Source organism: Cricetulus griseus, chromosome 2, assembly GCF_003668045.3.
Source record: "Cricetulus griseus strain 17A/GY chromosome 2, alternate assembly CriGri-PICRH-1.0, whole genome shotgun sequence".
NCBI classification, from domain to species: Eukaryota; Metazoa; Chordata; class Mammalia; order Rodentia; family Cricetidae; genus Cricetulus; species Cricetulus griseus.
The window spans coordinates 436,618,160-436,638,379 of NC_048595.1; the positions used below are offsets into that span (position 1 = coordinate 436,618,160).

The 20,220-nt window shown below is 41.3% G+C and overlaps 1 protein-coding gene across 1 annotated transcript in view; it reads right to left on the reverse strand.

Moving 5' to 3' along the window:
- Dner (delta/notch like EGF repeat containing) overlaps positions 1-20,220 on the reverse strand; it is a 287,027-nt gene that overhangs the window by 63,267 nt on the left and 203,540 nt on the right. Inside the window, exon 7 of the mRNA XM_035441073.1 lies at positions 19,363-19,476. Within this exon, the coding sequence (XP_035296964.1) occupies positions 19,363-19,476 (114 nt within the window). The remainder of the gene's footprint in view (positions 1-19,362; positions 19,477-20,220) is intronic.

Genomic DNA, 20,220 nt, shown 5'->3' on the forward strand with positions numbered 1-20,220 from the left:
CTGTACATCTCCTCAGCCACACAGGAGTATATTTTTAACAGTGAAATGAACATAAGATTCTTTTGACACTTCAAGACTAGTTTGAAATTTTATTAACTATTTAAATTTTAGAAATAAAAGTTAACATTACTCATGCATACTTTCCATTTGATATTTGACTTTTCTCATCTGTTTTAGTTTATATTTATTTATACTCACCTCACACATTTCTTAGTGATATTGACAACTTTTAAGGTTATTGTTAAGAATAAGAAGACCCCCCCCATGGAAGGCCTCACCCTCCCTGGGGAGCAGATAGGGTATGGGATAGGTAGGGTATTAGTTGGGGGGCAGGGGTGGAGGGGAGGAAGAGAGATTAACATGTAAAATAATCTTTCTAATTAAAATAAAAAAGAATATACTGAATCTATAAAATCAACAAAAAGAGTCCCAGATTCAATTATCTAAAGCTCAACTCATAAGTGGGAATAATTGGCTTGGAATTGTTCTGAGTAGAAGAAAACAATTAAATGATATTCAACATTTATAACCTTCTTTTAGCTGTTATATTTTAGAAATGGAACTGAAAATGTAATCTACAGTCAGGGTTGATAATGCTTGAGTTCTCCAAAGAGCCTGCCAGAGTGAAATACTTTTCTATGTTTCATCTATTCCACTCAACTATGATTAAAAGGAAGATTTTTTAATACTCATTAGCACATGGCAGCACTATAGAGTAGTAAGTATCCTTACTTAACAATGTATTTGCAAAAAATAAAACTATCTCAAACATCTTAATCTTACAACAAAATTACTTGTTGCTGTTTGGGTCTAGAAAATGCACTCTGACCATCTGAAATACTAAAGATCCAATTTGGCCCTGTATGCAACGCTAATACAGTAGTTCTTATTTTCTTAATTTGTAGAGATAGAATTTAAATGACCAAGTCAACCCACAAGTTGCAGTCAGTCGGATGGAGGCTCAGGGCTTTAGCTTTTAACTTAAGAAAAGGAAAAGATGAGGCTCTTCCTCCCAGGGCTGAGACACAATGGGGCTGGTGTACAGATGAACTTACAGAGACCACAGCAGCACACACGAGGCCTTGACAGGTCCAAGCCAGATAAAATTCCGGCACTGAGCAGGGGAAGTAGACATGAAGTCCCACCCCTAGCCAGGAAGTGATCCCCAAAACTAGTTTCTGTGAGATGGGAGATTTGTTTTCTTCAATGGAGTGACACTGAGTACTTCAACCAGATGCCAAGTCAGGCCTCACTGAAGCTCAGGAGAAACTCTGTCTTGGCAACACAAAATGGACTCCATATTTTTACTTGTTTAATTTGTGCTTTTTATGCTGTTTTGGTTTTGGCATGTTTAAGAGAGAAAGAACATGCAGTTGGATGAATAGGGAGAGGTTGATGACCTGGGAGGGTTGGGATGGGGAAGGATACAGTCAAAATAAATTGCATGAAAACTTTTAGAAACAAAATTAAATTATGAAACATTCATGAAATTAAAAGACACCAAAAATTGGAAAAGCCTCCCATTTTACAGCCTGGAGGAATTAATATTGTGTAAATATCTATACTGCCCAAAATGACTTACAGGTTAATGCAATCCCCATCAAAATACCAACTACATTCACCAAAAAAAAATCCCTAAAATTCATATGGAAGCACCAAAGACCCCATGTAACCAAAGCAACCCCAAATCTGATGGACAAAGCTAGATGTGACACAATACCTGACTTCTGGAAACACAACAGAGCTGTGGTACCCAAAACAGCATGGCACTTGGCAGCACAGTCCAATAAAACAAAGAGGAACTCTTCAAAGCAAAGCCATAAACCTATAGCCAACTGATTCTCAATAAAAACACCAAAGCATTCCTGAGCAGGCTAAAGGAGAAAAGCTAATATCCATATACGGAGGACTAATGTATTTGACCCTGCCCAAAATCAACTCAAAATGAAGTCAAAGAGAACTGTGTTCAGTTGCCCCCTCTGCCCACTAATCTGTTAGACCCATGGCTAGCACTGAATCCCACTGGCTTGTCTTGGCATTGAGTGGGATGCAGATACTGATGATGTCTTCCATTTGGACTTACTGTGGAGCTTGGATGCAAGCATAGTAACTCCCAAATATTAGGATTGGACCACAAGCAGCCACATTTGTCTGTGACTGCCAGAGGCCATGTGGATGGCACTGGTACCAATCGCAATAGGAAACACACGAGGGACTCCTGCAGTCAGGGTTATGGGTCTAGCTGGGAGGTGGGCACCTGAAGCATTTGAGAATGAAAGGAAGAAGAGAAAGTTGCACCAGATTTTTGAAAACCCTCTGGCTTTGATTAGCAAACTCTGTGTTTCCTTCCATTGCTCAAGCCACGTTATCTTCTTATTCATATGACATCCTTTTGTAAATGATTCACTTCTTCCTCAGCCGCCCTGTTAATGACCTTCCGAGGAGAACATGAATAAGATTTTGTAACACCAGTAATGAGTATCCAAAAAAAGAAAAAAAATGAATTTCCGTATGAGCTGTCTGACCTTGGACAAAGTATCTTATTTTCAGTTCCATTTCCTTACCTTCAAAATGCCGTGGACTCCTACTAGGTGAGACTAAGTATGGTAACTCGTGGTACCTAATAAATGTTGGATTCGACTTCCTTTAAGCTGTGAGTCTTTTACTTTGTATGTATGTATACTTAGAGATTGTGTGTTGGGAAACTGGAAGGAAGCTGACCTGTTAGGCAATCTCTGGAACATAATCAAACTTCACATTTGCCCAGAGTCCCCAGGGCTACATTTCTGAACATGGCTAAGAGTGCCTTCTGGAATCAGGAGGTGGTCACACACAGTTCTTTAAACACACACAGTTATTGGGCCACCCTGCAAGGCAAAGTGGGTGAGCTCTTGGAATAATAGCTGTGGAAAGAGGTATAAGAATTGTTCAGATGAAAATTTCTTCATAAGTTCAGTGGGAGTCTGTTGAAACTGAGCTTGCTCATGCAAGCAGTTAGAAATCCTTTCAAGGATTTTACTGTATCAATTCACTTAGAACTCATATAAACCCCATGAGTACTGTTATTTCTTCATTTTCGAATGGGGTCGTACACACAAGAAAATCAAGAACTTTGCCCTAAGGCACACAGTTTGAAAAGCCAGAGTTAGATTTGAACCCAGGATTCTCAAATCACAGTTCTGTTGTAACACTCAATCACACCAGGCACATAGCAAAGAAGCCAGCAAAGAGAAGAAATGATATCTGTCTGAACCCTCACTCACTAACTGCTTAACATAATATTCATCTCCCAACTTCCTGCATTCTAGAACTTTGGCTCACACAACCACGTGAAATAATAATAATACATTTCATAGCCTCTACTACTGAATAGTGAGATATAAGTGTAAATAACCTGAGGTCACATATAAAGAACTCCCTTAAGAAAGAGTTGACATGTACCCTTTGCTTTTAGTACTTTATCCTTCTGTCTTTCCTACCACCTAGATTACACACATCTGGCTGAAATCTTCTTAAATTTAATAGAAATTACCAATCCATGGGCAAAACACAGAGAGGCACGCTTGCCATCCCAGTACTCAGGGGACAATCTAAGGGATGGAGTATTCATTTTGGCTCTTGGTCTAAGAGGCTACAGTTCATCAAGGCATGGCAGTAGGAGGCAGTCAATCCCAATGTACACACTCAGGAAGCAGAGAGGGATGTGTACCAGTGCTCAGTGGTCTCTCTGGCTTCTTTCCCCTTTGATTAGATTGGGTTCTCAAACCATGTTCAGTGTGGTTCTTCCCACGTCACACTCACTGTGGCATGTGTGAACCTACATACACAAGAAAAATAATAATTCTAAAAATTACAAAAAAAACTATGCACAGGACAGCAAATGGAATACAGCTCTGTGCTGTATTTGCTATAACATGAAATAGCAAATAATAATAATAATAATAATAATAATAATAACTAGTAAACAGTAGTATTGCGGAGTACTTCATAGTCTCTTGTTCTTTGCACCATTCTTAGTCATGGCTCTCTGTGTTAATCACCATCTACTGTAAAAAGAAGCTTTGCTGATGGGATCTGAGAAATGAACTAATCTATAGCTGTAACAATAAGTCATTAGGAATTGGATTTTTTTTAAAGATTTATTGATTTATTATGTATACAGTGTTCTGTCTGCATGTATCCCTGCAGGTCAGAAGAGGGCACTAGATCCCATTACAGATGGTTGTGAGCCATCATGTCATTGCTGGGAATTGAACTCAGGACCTCTGGAAGAGCAGCCAGTGCTCTTAACCTCTGAGCCAACTCTCCGGCCCTAGGAATTGGTTTTATGCTTTTTTTTAGCAGAGTAAAAGTAGTAGGTTCACCCTAGGACCTAGAACCTATCTACCCTCAGGCTCTTAGTCCAGATAATGATGCCAGGTATAGGTTGCATCTTGTGGAGCAGACCTCCTTAACCCCAATCAAAAAGTGGTTGGTTACTCCTGTGACATTCATGCCACTAATGTACCAGTATGCCTTTCTTCCCATGCTGATCCTTATTTGTAGTTTGCAGGGCTTACAGCTGCATAAGATTAACAGTAGCCTTTCTCCTGGAGCACTGTGCAGAGCCCCATCCAACACTATGAAAGCTAGACATTAAGGATGAAACTTAAGAGTCAATTATCAGCCTGATCTCTCCTATTCTGTGATTTAAGTATATGCTATCTTCAGCAATATGGTCTTACTATTAAGTTCTGTGATATCTACATCATTCCCTCCTCCCAAGGCTCAGGAATAATTGGGGGAAGGGAAGATAGAAAGATTGTAAGAGCTGGAGTTGGTGGGTGACTACAACAAAACAATGTTTTCCAGGTGCAACAGGGGAGTTGCACAATGAACTGTAACGGTTGTGACACCATGCATAAGACCTATACAAACTCAAGTCAGAAAAAATCCCTCAGTGAAATCCCACCCCAACTGAGGAACTATGGGCACTTGATAGCTGCCAGGAGAAGTTGAGCTAGTGTTCTTTCACTGTGTGGCCCACCCAAGATTGTATAGGCGGCACTAAATGGACTCAGTGGGTGCATATAGGAAAATGCAGAATTGGATGTGTATAGAATGGGGTAGATCTGAAAAGAGTTTTGAGAGAATGAATGTGGTCAAATATAATGTCTGAAATTCTCAAGGAACAAAAAATTTTAAAGTAGCAATTCTGAACTAACCAAAGACTTGCAAACTATATGAGAACAAAAATAGAGTTCCAACTTGGAGGTGATGAGAAAAGTGTGTTTGGATTTACAAGCCTCCTTAGACAGGAGGAAATGGACAACTGTTTTAAAGTATCAACCAACAAGCGCAAAGAGAATGACCACAGTGGCACCTCTTGTGTGCAATAGGTGGTTTCAAACTGTTCAGGCCACAGACATCAGAAGATGTTGCAGAGTAGAACAGCTCCAGAGAATGGACATGCTCAATCCGTGACATGTTCAAGCAATGTCACCAGACAAGTGATTAAAAGATGTATTCAAGGGCTAAAATGCAAGGTAAACAAAACAGCCCTTCAGGAAAAACCTACCAGGGAATAATGGCTGATTTAAGAACAAGAAAAAAAAAAAAACTATACCCAGTCGACTCTGCCTTCAAATTTTGTATTTGAATCAATATTGATATGAATGTCTGCTGAATATGCATTATGCAAATAAAAAGAAAATACCCTTAAGATACACACATTATGAAAATCAGGTATTTAAGACCAAAGGAAATCGATTCTGAGAAATTTTAAAATGCAAGACAATGAAGTTATTCTGTGTACTGTCATGAATATAAATAGCTTTGCAATATTAATGAGTGTAAATGAAATCAAGCAACACAAGCAATTGGGCTGATGGTATAAAGGCAACTCCCATGGAGGAAGTGATGTGTGTGAGCCTGGGAAACTGCCTGATGGTGCAGCCTGGTGAATGGTTCAAGTAACACCTGGGGGTCTTTCTAAGTCATCCAGCCATCAGGGTGTTTTGCAGATGCCAAAACATATTCTGAACTCAAGTACTTTGCCTCTGCTCCCTGGCCACCACCCCAAAGTCATTACTATTTCTTCTTTGACATATTTCCTCCAGCAAAACTCCTTGATCTAGCTTAACCCTACAACCAACTCCCCACAATTTATGAGACTAGCTTTCATAAAATGCAAATGTTATCACCCTTCTAATCATCTTTAGAATGATACTGGATGTCCCTCCCATAAGCAGCATTTCCTGTGTGTGTTAACTCTGCCATCCAGTCCAATGCTTCATTCTCTAGCAGCCTGCCCCAATGGCTTCCATCCAGTTCCCAGAAATAGTACACCAGGCTAATCCTAGAGCCTTGCTACCTTTCTGGAGGTTCTTGCTAGTTCCCTATAGGTGTGTTCCCTCTTTCTCTCCCCCTTCTCCTCTCTCTGAAGTATGTATGTGTTCATGTGGATGTGCCCACCCATGTGTGTGTGTGTGTGTGTGTGTGTGTGTGTTAGTTATATGCATGTGTGAAGACCACAGGTCAACACTAAGTATCGCCTTCTACTGCTCTCTACCATATTTTTGGGACAGTCTCTCACTGAACCTGGAGCTCATCTATTCATCCTGGTTGGCTGCCCAACAAGCTCTAAAGACACACCTGCCTCCATCACACCATACCCCTGGGATTAGCTAGCAGATTCTCACTATGGTGCCCAGCTTTTACATGGGTGCTGTGAATCCATACTAGAATCCTCATGCTTGCATGATTGGCACTCACTGACTGAATCATCTCCTCAGCTCCTTTGTGCTCTCATTCTTGTCTCACATGTTAGCTATGGCTCTCCTGATGACTCCAGTCTAGTAGAATTTCTGTTACAATACCACACTTGTTATTTTCATAGCATTTTTCATATTTGAAATGACATAGCCATGCGCCAGCTCACCTGCCATCTGTCTTTCCACCCTCAATGAGACCAGTGCCTTTCTGGAGAAGAAAAACATTGTCTCCCCTCATTGCCGAGTCTCAGCAGCCACAGTACTTAAGTTATTAGAAGCACTGAGGAAATATTTGTGGGGTGAATAAGAGTAAGAATGAACACATGTGGGAAGAGAACATATTCTAATAGAATCATTACACAATAGAGTAGTCAGAGAAAGAAAGCTGCTAAGTATGGATTGGGTTTTAGAGATGACAATGAGGAACTAGGAAAAGGATGAATATTAGTCATCAGATATTATGATTACAGGTGTATAAATGAAGAATCACTAAATCACAATAAAGGTAGAGAGTTTAGTTCTGAGTTTGCTCTGGATGGTACAGCAAAGTGAGGGGAAGGTTCACTTAAGAGTCATTCCTCAGTGAGGGATCCAGAATCCATGGGAGATGATGCTGGGAGATGCTGCACAGTTTCTTCCCATAGATACTGGAATGATTCCCGTCATACATGGAGAGTTGGAGGGATAGGCTGGGATGTGGTTCTGGAGACAGTAAGTGGCATCATCAGTGGCTCAAAAGAAGAAAGAGCTGGGCTTTGTGCTGGGTCCTAAAGAAAGTCCGAGATTTGGCTGAGGAGACAAGGAACAATGTTGGACTCGGAAAAGGGGTTTGGCTAATGCGTACAGAAAACTTACTTGTAAGCACACTTGTTCTCCTTCTATGAAAGCAGACAATTGGGTGGGATAAAGAGAAGCAGGAGTATCTAGGAAAATCAGCTACAACACTATCAGATGTAAAAGATCCAATTAAGGATGCTGGGTTATCTGGGTATGAAGGTATGCACTGACATCCCAGCTACCTGGAAGCCTGAGACAGTACAACCAGTCACTTCAGTTTGAGACCAGTCTTAACACGGCAAAACCTCAGATAGATAGATAGATAGATAGATAGATAGATAGATAGATAGATACAGACAGACAGACAGACAGACAGACAGACAGACAGACAGACAGACAGAAAATGGACAGGTGTGATTTTAAGAACCTATTTTAAAAAGTTTCTTTTCAAAGGGCATTAAAAATTTTTCAAAGACATTCACTTAAAATCTAAAATGATTGTCTTTTAAAGACAGAATCATAGGACATTTTTCTTTGAGCTTCCTTGAATATAGATTTTTTTGGCAATTCTGGGTAAATGCTTAAAATTATTTAAAATACTCTATAACATCTTAGCTATCATGGAAAAGTGGATGGTAATAAAATGCAATGGAAATGGCCCGTGGATTGGCATTCCCATGTGGATGCCTGAGTTCACAGTGACCAGAAGCTTCACTCAAAGCAGACTTGATTTTTAAAATAACACATTCCTGATACAAATTAAATTATGATCATGTATGAAAGGAGAAAATGAAAAGGAGATGAGTGAGGGGAAAAAAAGAAAAACGTCTAAAAAATAAAACTGTCTTAGGAGAAGTGTAAGTATCAATCAACCTGATGTTAGCTTATAAGAGATGAAATTGGGTCAAAAAAGAAGATTCAGTTAACCAAAAATTAATTGATTGAACACTGTTTTGCTTGCCCGGGTTGATTGCTTGGTCAGCCATATCTCAGGTTGGGTCCCTGTGTCCAGCCTTAAGAAGCTTGTAAGACTCAGAGCCCAATAGAGACAATTCAGAATATGTCCTTGTTCCACAGAACAGGCTATTCTGCTCCAAGTTAAGAACTTAAGTCAGCCCTGTCTTCTGTATTGTCATGCTCTAAAGAAAGATGGGTACCAAGGGTGTAAATCTTGCTTCAAGAAAAATAAAATTCACTTGCTTTTCTGGGTTAGCTATGTTTCTAGTGTATAGGAACTTTGCATCTCATTAGGAAAAACTACAGTGTCCACATTCTTTCTGCTCTCAGAATGAAGACTTCTAACAGGACCATCCATCAGGGTTGTGAGCTCCAGATCAAACCAAAAGGCATTAAACTCAAAGGCGTGGGAAAGCCAGGCAAAGCCAGCAAGACTTAGAGGGTAGTCAAAATATAGATCACTAGCCAGCAGGGGGTGTGTTGAGTTTGAAGACCTTGAGGGTAGCCACAGGTGTGACTGTTGACAGGGAACTAAGATGCCAGCATAGAAGGCATCCCCTGTGTCTTAAGGAGCCTGGGGAAGGACCTCAGGACAGCACAGTATGGGGAAAGAGCAACAGTCTTGATCAAGAAGAGAGCTAGGGAAGGTACTTCTAAAGTCTGTTTGAGTCTCTAGATGACCCCAAAGCATGAGAGAGGTACTAGAAGCAGCTAATGAGATCCACGATCTCCTCTCCACTGTTGTCCCTGAGTTTGTGATCCTAGCCAGGAAGAGCCACCTGTTTGCTCCAGTGGCCGCTAGTTAACCCATCTCTGTAACATGGTGCTTCTATAGGATAAACGGACTGTGGGGACAGTTTGGAGGTATTTGTTCATCTTTTCCAGGGTTTACGCTTTCCCACTTTTACAACTGAATTTGGGGTTCAGTTCTCTCTGCCAGGAGCAAAACAGGTTTCTCTTCTAACAAACGGCCATGAATCAACAACACCCTTACATTCAAGGACTGGGGGGGGGGGGAATCAAGAACATACAAGGCCTGAGTTAGCTCCACAAAGACTCAAGGACAAATCCTGCAGCCCCCTTCTGAGTCATGTCTGGACTTGCCCAAACTTGCTCAAGTATGTCCAAAAATGGTAAACCTGAACCTCAGCCAATAAAAAGTATCCTAGCGTGTGAGGTTGAGACCAGCCTGTTCTACAAGAGCTAGTTCCAGGACAGCCTCCAAAGCCACAGAGAAACCCTATCAAAAAAAAAAAAAAAAAAAAAAAAAGTATCCTAGTGTAACTGCTGCTTGCTTGACCTGCTATGTTTGAGATGGCCTAACTGTTCCTGAAATTCCCCTAGCTGTGCTTAAAAGGAGCCTGCATGCTCCTCTCAGGGTCGTTGCCATTTTGTACAGGTGTTCTTCCCCAAATGCTGGTAAATAAATGCTCTTTGTTCTTGCATACTATTTGAACCTGGGGTCTTCCTCCAGCATTTTCTCGGACCCTTACAGTTCATTCATTCATTCATTCATTCATTCAAATGTCTCACATGGCTCTAAGTGCTACTTGCTTAAGGGAAACAAACCCAGTCAGTATCATTGCCTCCAAAGAGTGTAGATTTCCCTGATGGAGCATGGATATGCCCCAGCCACCATCACAAGAGAAAGAACGTATTTACAGAGGACTTTGTGTACATGATGCACAGGTAACTGACAACTTGACATAGGGTAGAATCCTGGGAAGAGAGTCAGTGGTTAGAGATTGTCTAGGTCAGGTAGGCTTATGAGTAAATCGGTGGGAAGATTGTCTTCATTGTGATAACTGATGGGGTAAACAGCCCACTATGGGTGGCACAAGCCCCTATGATTGGGTTCAAAACCGTACAAAAGGAGAGAAAGCTTGCTGGGCACTAAGCATGCCTGCATTCATTTCTCTCTGCACTTGACTGTGTATATAATGGGACTAGCAGCTTCAAGTTATCATGGCCCTGACTTCCCTGCAATGATGGACTATGACCTGGAATTAGGAGCTAAAATAAACCCTTTCTCCTCTCAGTGGATTTCTGTTGGGTATTTTGTCACCACCACAGACATGAAGCTAGGACAGAGCACAAGAACAACACGGCTATCAGAATCAAACACCTGAGTCCACCAAGACCACAAAACCACAGGGTTCATCTCAAAGTGGTACAATAACATCTACCTCGTGCAGTCATCGTGGGAATTGAAAAGATGCCTTTTAATGACTCACTCCCTGGTAGATATTGTTCCAAGCAGTGTGGATTCACCCTGCTATGTAGTTGCTAATAATAATGCTACCTTCACTGCATAGGCAGGAAAATGAGACCTGGAGAATTTAAACAACTTGCCCAAGGGCACCGGGACATAAGTGATGAACACAGACACAACTCATGTAGCAGCAGCGATTTGAGTCTCAGCTTTTAACTGCCAGGTTATGCTGAACAAATAATCTTAAAGGACCAGCACACTGCTTAAGACACAGAGCATGTTCAACAACTGACCAGCATCACATGACTGCTATGGTTCCTGCAGATGCCGCCATGTCACGATGAGCCACAAGAGAAAAACAAGTAGCAGGACACAACCCTGAATATATTTTTTGAGATTGTAATATTACATTTCTTCTTTCCTTTCCCTCCCTCAATGTTCCCCTCCTTGTTCTATTTCAAAAGCATGGTCTCTTTTTTATTAATTATTACATGCATGTATGTCTATGTGCATTTATGTTCATAATTATAACCTGCTCAGTCTGTACAGTATTACTTGTATGAATGTTTTCAGGGCTGATCAATCGGTGTTCTCTTCCCTTGGGAAGACTTTCTCCTGCTCTCAGCAATCCTTAGTTGCCTGTATTTCTTTGTGTGGAGTTGAGAAAACAGTTGCCTTTTTCATGTATATGTATATGGTGTGTGTGTGTGTGTGTGTGTGTGTGTGTGTGTGTGTGTGTGTGTGTGTGAGTGCATGTGTTCAACTGTGTGGGAGCACAACGTGTTATGCAGGGGTGCCTACATGTATGTTGAAGTCCAAGGTTGACTTCAGGAGTCTTTCTTAATTGCTCTCTACCTTATATATTGAGCATAGTCTCTTGACCCAGAGATTGCTACCAGCTTGCTCTGGGGACCTTCCTATTTCCACCATTTGGGTGCTAGAATTACAAGTGGGTTCCCAAGCCCACCTTCCATTTTCATGGGTTCTGGGCATTCCAACTCTGGTCCTCACAGCAAGCACTTCAGCTGCTGAGTCATTCCTCCAAACCCTATCCACATCTTTTGGAAAAGAAAACCATAAGGACATCATTATCATTCATTCATGCATTCATTTACCAGATTGGAACTCCAGACTGCCACCTGCCAGTTTGAAGCTGCCCATCAGCATGGATTTCCCACGGGGAAGGAGAGAGAACCATAAGAGACAGGACCCAGTCACTCACTAAATGCCCCTGCAGCTGTTGTCCTCACAGATAATGGGGGGGGGATGAAGCAAACAAAAATCTCTTCGGTATTTCTATTTAAACAATTTCAGAGACACTGGACTTTGCATAAAAGGGGAGAAAAGCAAAGAAATTAGAAAATGAGAACTCTGTCATAAAAGGAAAATTAAAGTGTACAGAAAAAACACAGAAAGCAAACATCACTCACACTTAGCAAGACTCACTGGATGCCCTGCTCTGTTTCCAAAGGTGAAACCCTATACCATTTGGAAGCCAAGGATGTTGGCTGCTATGGGTTCCTAAGTGGAGTGGTGGCTCAGGGATCCTGCCAAATAGGAGAGGAAGAAGTACATTTATTTTGATCCTGTTAGGTTTATGGTAACACATTGTAAGTTCTTATATAAATACACACAATTTTATGTGGTCCTAAGAGAAGGCTTTCACCAAGCCATTATCCACTTTAGAATACTGCAGAGAACAGCCCACTCCCAGAATGGTGTGATACAAAAACAAGTATTATGTGATATGTCTAGTTTCTAAACAGGACGTATTAACTCAGATGCAACTCCTGTACTATGTGCTGTGAGCTTTTATAAACCCTTTAAGGTGCAAAGTATTCCCACTGAAACTGGGGTTGGACAAGAGGGTTCATATGGCTAGAGTACTCCAGGCTATAAAATCTGGGGAAACAGAACCGTTTGGATAAACCCACGGAGCTTGTTGAAAGACCTCTGAGCTAACATAAGGTCTAGATCCCAGGCCTCCTCAAGTGATGCTTACACTTTCCACTATGACCATTATGTAGAACAAAATATATTTATACGTTTATCAAGAGACTCTTAAAAGGATACATTGGAATCAAAAACATCTATAAAGGTCTCTTACAGGTAGTAATTAGTTGTTAAAATCCTATAACCAAGAGGCAGGAAGAAATGCAATCTTATATGACTCCCCCAAGGTGCCATGCCTGATTAACAGTCATTATTCTAGCTAATTTATTCAGTACTCTCTACTTCCCATGCACAGAGTTAAAGTCTTGTATTCTTCCCAACTCATGCTAGTAGCATCCTCATTTTGGAAATAAGAAAAATGAGCTTCAGAGAAGCAAAGACTTTGGGGTCTAGACACAGATTTAAGCAGTGTGACCCTAAAATCCAGTGTGACTTAAAAACACTTGGCTCCACAGTCTCACCATTAAGCTCAGGTTTGGGTTTCCTGCCCTCTGTGCCAGAGAACAACACCTCATTTTCTTTTTTTTCCTCCACTTTTTTTTATTTGAATTAGAAACAAGATTGTTTTACATGTAAATCCCAGTTAGGGCCTGGGCCCACCCCTGTGTGTCTAGGCTCAGGGAGTATCCCTCTATGTGGAATACAACACCCCATTTTCACGCCAGGCTGGGGTTCTTCTGTTAGAAGTTTAAAACCAGAACAGCATCTTGCTAGTCAGTAGATGGAAGATGGCGGTCCCCACCAAGCAGCAGTGCTTGCCTTCATGGTGACACAGCAAATGAGGTCCACAGACCCTGTGATCTATGATTCCATACATAAGAGGTTCAGTGTTCATAAACCTTAATATTTAACAACACCGATGTTTCAGGTTCGTTGGATAAGAGAATGCTTTCTGGAAACAGCACGCGTTTGCACTTTAGTCTCTGGCTGCTATAAGCCTCCTGTGACAGACAGCAGCTACGAAGGGACTGCATTCTATTGGGTATGCTCTGAACCACAGGAATGATCATACCTGCAAGCCCAATGGACATCCCTTATGGCTGAATGCTTTAATCACTACTAATTACTTTTATTCCTTATTGATCTCTCTGGTGTCTTTTGGCTTTCCCAGGGAAAGCTGGGATGCCGAGGTTAAGATGTTGAATGGAAGGACAGATGGACAGAAAGACATATGGATGGATGGATGGATGGATGGATGGATGGATGGATGGATGGATGGATAGATGGATGGCCTGTAGCATCCAGACTGTGTTTGCAAATGTTCTTAAACATATCTATACATCGAAAAGTCAGTATGTAGTGGTAGGGTGCATATATACTCAGAAACCTCCAGAATTAAAATCCACATAGCTTAAAAATGTAAAGCTCTCAAAGTTCTGAACCAACAACTATGAGACATTGTCATGGGAAGGAGTATAAATAATGAGAAACCTTCAGAGTTCTACTTCATCCAGTTTCAAATAAAAGAATCTCAAAGTTCTGGACCAAACATGAAATAATACCGAAGGAAAGTAGCATAGTCCCAGGCTAAAATGCCAGGCTTTCTTCCTTGTCTTTGCCATTGTTACCACTCAGTAAAGTAGATAAAAACAAAGGCTTGTATTTTTACTTTTAGTTTTTACAGTCCTTATTATAATCAAAATGAGAAATACTTTTTAAATATGAACCTAGAGAAAAGGAATAGAAATCCAAATGAAAACCAGAATTCAGATGCCAGAGAGATGGTTCAGTGATTAACAGCTTGTGCTTCTTCTACAGAGAACACGTTTGGTTCTCAGCACCCACACCTGGCAGCTCACGAGGGCCTGTAATTCCAGTTCCTTGGGCCCTGCTACCCCCTTTTGGCCTCCTTGGGCATCTACACGTGGCTCATTCTCACATGGACATACACATAATTTAAAATAAATAACATATTTTTTAAAAGATGATTCAGTGATGAAAGACAAACATCTTAGAGTCCTCTCTCTCCTCTCTCTCTCTCTCTCTCTCTCTCTCTCTCTCTCTCTCTCTCTCTCTCTCTCTCTCTCTCTCACACACACACACACACACACACACACACACACACACACACACACACCCTGAAAGACAGGATTACTGGTGGTGACACAGCTGTCTCCCGAGTGCCTGATTCTGAGCTGAGGGAAAGGCATTTCAAGAAGGCTTATGTCAGGGAGACAGTACTCAGGAAAGGCTTCACTGCCTGTGTGCTCATTCCAGATCAGATGAAAAAGGAGCCTTGAAGGGAAAGGGATGAAGGAAGACAGAGTGAGAACACTAGCAGGCACTGATGAAAGCCCCATCCACAGGAAAACCCTGCCTCCATAGCTTTCTGGCCCAAAAAAGACTGCTATGAGCAGATTCCGTGATTTTTTTTTTAAGAGAGGGTCTCCTTTTTCTAGGCTTAAGAATAGAAATAGAGAAGAAAAAAAAAGCTTTAGAACCCAACAAATTGCATTTACTTTATTCATGTTTATGGCGGTTAAAAAAAAAATGGTCATGAAAAACACGCATCAGGGCAGCTGCACATAGGAACTCATAGCAGTTGTGACAGCCTGCACAGGACATGTGCAAACCAAAGCCAGACCATATTCCAGCATGAGGAAGTCGGGCCATAGAGCTACTGGTAAGTACTAATTGCTGGGAGAAGGAGAGTGTTCTCTCTGAGAGTGAAGGTCCTGAGTTGACCATTCTCCAGTGGAAGGCCACACATCCAACAACATTTAAGCAGCACTAATTGGTCTTGATGGTTTTTGATTTCGGGGGTTTGGGGTTTTGTTTTTGTTTTTAGCATGAAGTTGGGTGGATGGGGAAATGGGCATGGATCTGGGAAGAGATGGTGACTAAATGTGGTTAAAATACATTGTACAAAATTCTTAAAGAACTAACAAAAAATAAAAATTATAAGTGTCACAGGTGACAGGGGTGTAGCTCCATCAACAGCTTGTTCTGGTGTGCATGAAACCCTGGCTTCAGTCCCCAGCACCATATGAACCAAGGGGTGATGTGTATCTGTAATCCTCTCACGTTAGGGGGAAGCATTCTCACCTATATAAAGAGCTCAAGGTCATCCTGTCTCAAAATGTGTATATGAAATAAAATAAACATCATAGGATTTATTTTAAAGAATATGTTCAGAGATCATTAAAGTAGTTAAAGAACCTGGGTTCAAGTTTCTGGTATGTGACCAGAAGCAAGCTGTTTGCCCTCTTTTCAGTCTATTAAACAAAAATATTAATAGCATGAGCTTCCTGAAACTGTTGCAAGGATCAAATTGGTGGGCGAAGTGATTAGCATCTAAGTGTTGTCTGTTATGGGTGATTTATTTACTGAATAATGACCTCTTTCTAACAGCAAGAATTGATCCTCAGCTAGGGCTGCCAGAGGCTTGGGACGAGAGGAAAGAATATAATCCCTCCTTCACAAGGCATAACAGGGAGGAGACAAGATCAACACCAATATACAAAGGACAAAGTAGAAAGGAAGCAAGGGGGTCAAGGGCTGGCTTGGAATGCAAAATCATCTCATGATTTAATACACTTTGCAGAATTGCTTTAGTGTGCTGCTGATGTGAGAGAGATCCTGGAGGCACGGCTGTCTCCAATGGGCAAAGTGCTCTACAGATTTAGTTACTGTCCAACCACCCTAAGAAGAAAGATGGACATAACGAAGGGTAAAAAGTGGCACTTTCAGGAAAAAAATGCAACCATGGATTATCCTGTTAAGCAAAATAAGCCAGATTCAAAAGTACAATTATCATATTTTCTCTCATAAAAAGATCCCAATATATCGTAGATAGATAGATAAGATAGATAAGATAGATAGATAGATAGATAGATAGATAGATAGATAGATAGATAGATAGATAGATAGATAGATGAGATATATGATACATGGCATCAAAGTAGAACTAATTATTTTGGAATTAGTTGGAAATTAGGGAAGAGAGATGGGTAAGGGTAGTGGTTAGGCAAATATAAGCAGAGTACAATGATATATATAGGACACTAAAAATTCTCAATAGGAGATGGACCTTTTTTAAATGTTCATCACCAGTTATGTATTCCTGCTACAAAGCTTCCAGGCCTTCCCAAAGACATTTCAATCTTCAGTGAGAGACCTATGGATAAAAAGACTGCTGGGAAACTTACCCTCATACTTTCAATGCCTGAGTACCACAGTGTCCACAGCATAGAGCCTGCAAAGGGCCATGGATGAAGACGGATCCTAGACCTGGTACCCAGGGCTCAGACTACTATAGGTCAATGTCTTTTGTTTAGAATCAGTCAGTACTTCTTTCTCAGTGGTATCTCTCTGGTGTGAGCCAAGGGCCTCTCAAACACAACATATAAAATCTGTATCTCCAGTTTTGTTGCCTCCATTAAGGAACACAACCTGAAAGTGATGGAAGCCATGGATTTCTATCTCACTGTCCCTTGCCTCCGTGTCAAAACTTCCCAAGAAGCCCTGTCTGCTTTTCCCTGAACTTCTCTTACACACACATCAGCTTCTTACTTCTTCCCAGAGTGTGTTCTTTGATTACAGGGAGTCAACTACTTCCTGGATTTCTGCAAATGTCCCCACACCTTTCTCCTTATTTTGATTCTCATCTCTCTCCAAGTTATGTTCAATACTGTCCCAGAATGAAATGATCAAATTGCTTGGTTTAAATCTGTCAGTGGTTTAATGGCAATTCATGATGAAACAATGACACAAGCATCAAGTATTTATCGAGCACCTATCCAACCTCTGTGCAATGCACTGTTATCTGCATCAGATTTTGTTAAAAACAGAAGGACATGCTTTGAATCCCTACACTTACCCTGTGAAGATCACATTATCATCTTGTAGATGTGATACTGAGGCCCCAGAAAGCAATGAGACTTGTCCATGGAATAGGGAGCTAAGTGGAAGAGCTAGACTCGAACCCTAAGTGCTTCTGCCTCCCTCTACTCCAGGATGAATTGGAATGCCTCACTTGCAGCTCAGGAAACCCTGCAAGCCTTGCACTAACCCCTTTCCACATACTACCCCCAAGCCTTCACCTTAGCATCACCTCTGCCCTCAGGCCTTTACCAAAGGATACTGTACCCAGGAGGGACCCTTTGGGCTGCTCCAAGCATCAAGATCCACTATCTAGCACAGCACCTGATGTATAGCAAGTACTCAGAAAAGCCTCTGCCAAGAAGGAAAATGACCTGAGTGAAAGCTAAGTCCCTAGGTTCTAGCTCAAGCTGTGCAATCTCTCCTCTTTAAGCCTCTGGTGTTTTGTTGTAGCTTTCTAGTAAATCTCAAGGAAATAATAAAGCCTTTGGAAGTTGACTAAACTCTTTTGCAAAAATCCCATATGGATCTGTATGTCCCTGAGCCCCGACCTTGACTGAAGGAGAGTCTAAAAAAAAGTGGGTGGCAACTGACTCATCTGGAATGTGACAAAGCTTTGAAAAACCACAGAGTGTTTGTAGGCAAGAAACAATGGTTCTGCTCGCCCAGACATCGACCCTGGTATGTCTCCAAGTTTGTCTACACTGCCAAAGAAAGACAAATGGAGGGTTGGGGTGCTGCGAAGAGCAAGCTCATGAAGCACATGGTCCCCCTTTGCTATGGCAACCATATGCATTACCAACACACAAAATTGGGGTAACTCAGCCATCCTGCCCATCCTCCTTCCTAGGTGAGTAGGAACAGAGCCCAGATGCAACTCATGGGAACCCTGGTATTAAAAGGGAGCCAAGCTCTTGGCCAGGGCAGCTGAGGGCATTTTAAGTATGAAGATGTCACCTTGTGTGCAGGGTCTGCGTTTAACCTCTGCAGAGTATGAACAGCTATGTAGTTGCCTGTGTTGTGTCTGTGAATCAGGAGCGGCCAACTTGACAGTTTTAAGCACTGAAAAACTCTACTATAGCATTGTTCTTACAGCATTAAGGATTTAAAGTAATCCCCTCACAGCAGACATGGGAACAAAACCATTCCAAATGCCAGGCTCTACCTTCCATCATCTGCCTGCCTCTTTCCTAACAGTAAACCTGTCTTTTAAAATAAAAACAACCCTAAAGATAGGACTCTCCGGGTGGCTTAATCTTTCTAAGACATCATAAAGCTGCTACAAGCACAAAAAAGACAAACTTTATGTTGGATGTTTTTAATGTGAATTTGTATGGGAACTAAAACAAGTCAAGCAAAATAGAAATATTGAGTGGAGTTTCACTATTAGGCTCTATTTTATTATGCTAATTCATTTTATATGTATGTGCATATATGTATGTCAATATATATATATACATGTGTGTGCCAAATTTTGATAATTTCTAGGTTATATCTATTATTCAAACACAGTGGTAAAGGGAAGCATGTTGGCAATGCATGACTATAATCTCAGCACTCAAGAGGTAGAGGAAGAAAGATCCAGAATTCTAAGTCATCTTCAGCTACACAGCAAGTTCTAGGCTTGCCTGGGCAACAAAACTGAGGGGACCATATTCTGATTTTGTGCTTGCTCTCTCTCTCTCTCTCTCTCTCTCTCTCTCTCTCTCTCTCTCTCTGTGTGTGTGTGTGTGTGTGTGTGTGTGTGTGTGTGTGTGTGTGTGTGTGTGTGTGTGTTTCTCTTGTATGGAGTGTTTAGAAAATAAAATAAAAGTACCAAACTGATCAAAAGAGTTTACTGTTTAAAGTGGAACATGAAAAGCTTCCCAAGAGTACTAAATGACATCTTACCTTCTAGACACTGGCAGGTGAAGCCACTGAGGCTGGACACACACGTGGCTCCGTTCCTGCAAGGATCTAGGACACAGTAATCAATCTTGGACTGGCAAAGCTCTCCAGTATAACCTGTAGAAAAAGAAGATGCCCGTTGTCAAGATCCAGAATTCCAAAACCACCAGTCCCCCAAATTGAGGGACTCAACCAGAATCCACTGTGGGAGACAGCAGACTTGCATAAGAGTCTCAGACACTCCTTGATCTCGTGTAGTTTTATAACCAGAAGCCACCATAACGTTAGAACTGTGGTTCAAAACTCACTCACTTTGCAAATTTCGTCTCGTATCAGCTATGAGCTTTATATCATTGGAAGCTTCAGAAGCTCAGGCTGAATGCCACTGTTCCTAGGACAGTGTCCCTCTGATATGAAGTGCCCTGGGACTGAGATGAGGGCTACCTTCCCTGGATCACCACCATACCACACTATATAGGAGGTATTAAATAGTTTTAATGGATAATACTTAGAACTAAAAAAAGCCACCTGTATTAATTCTGTGCCCTGTGCTCTCATTTTAAAGACTAAGAGATTGTGGCACACACAACAATAATCACATTAATATATTATTCTTAATACTTATTTGAGTCATAAATCCAGCTCTCCCTTCTCCCTGAAGCCAGCCCCCAGGTGATCTTGTGGGATAGTTAGATAATCCCAGGCAAGCGGTGGGAAAATCAGGCTGTAAATCTCCTAGAACACCTTGGGCAGCCTGAAGGCTTTAAATAAATCCCAGATTTTTAATTCACTTTGAAAACAAAGCCCTCCAGAGAGGCAAGTTTAAAGAAAACAGCACACTAAAATGTTCCTCATTTTAGA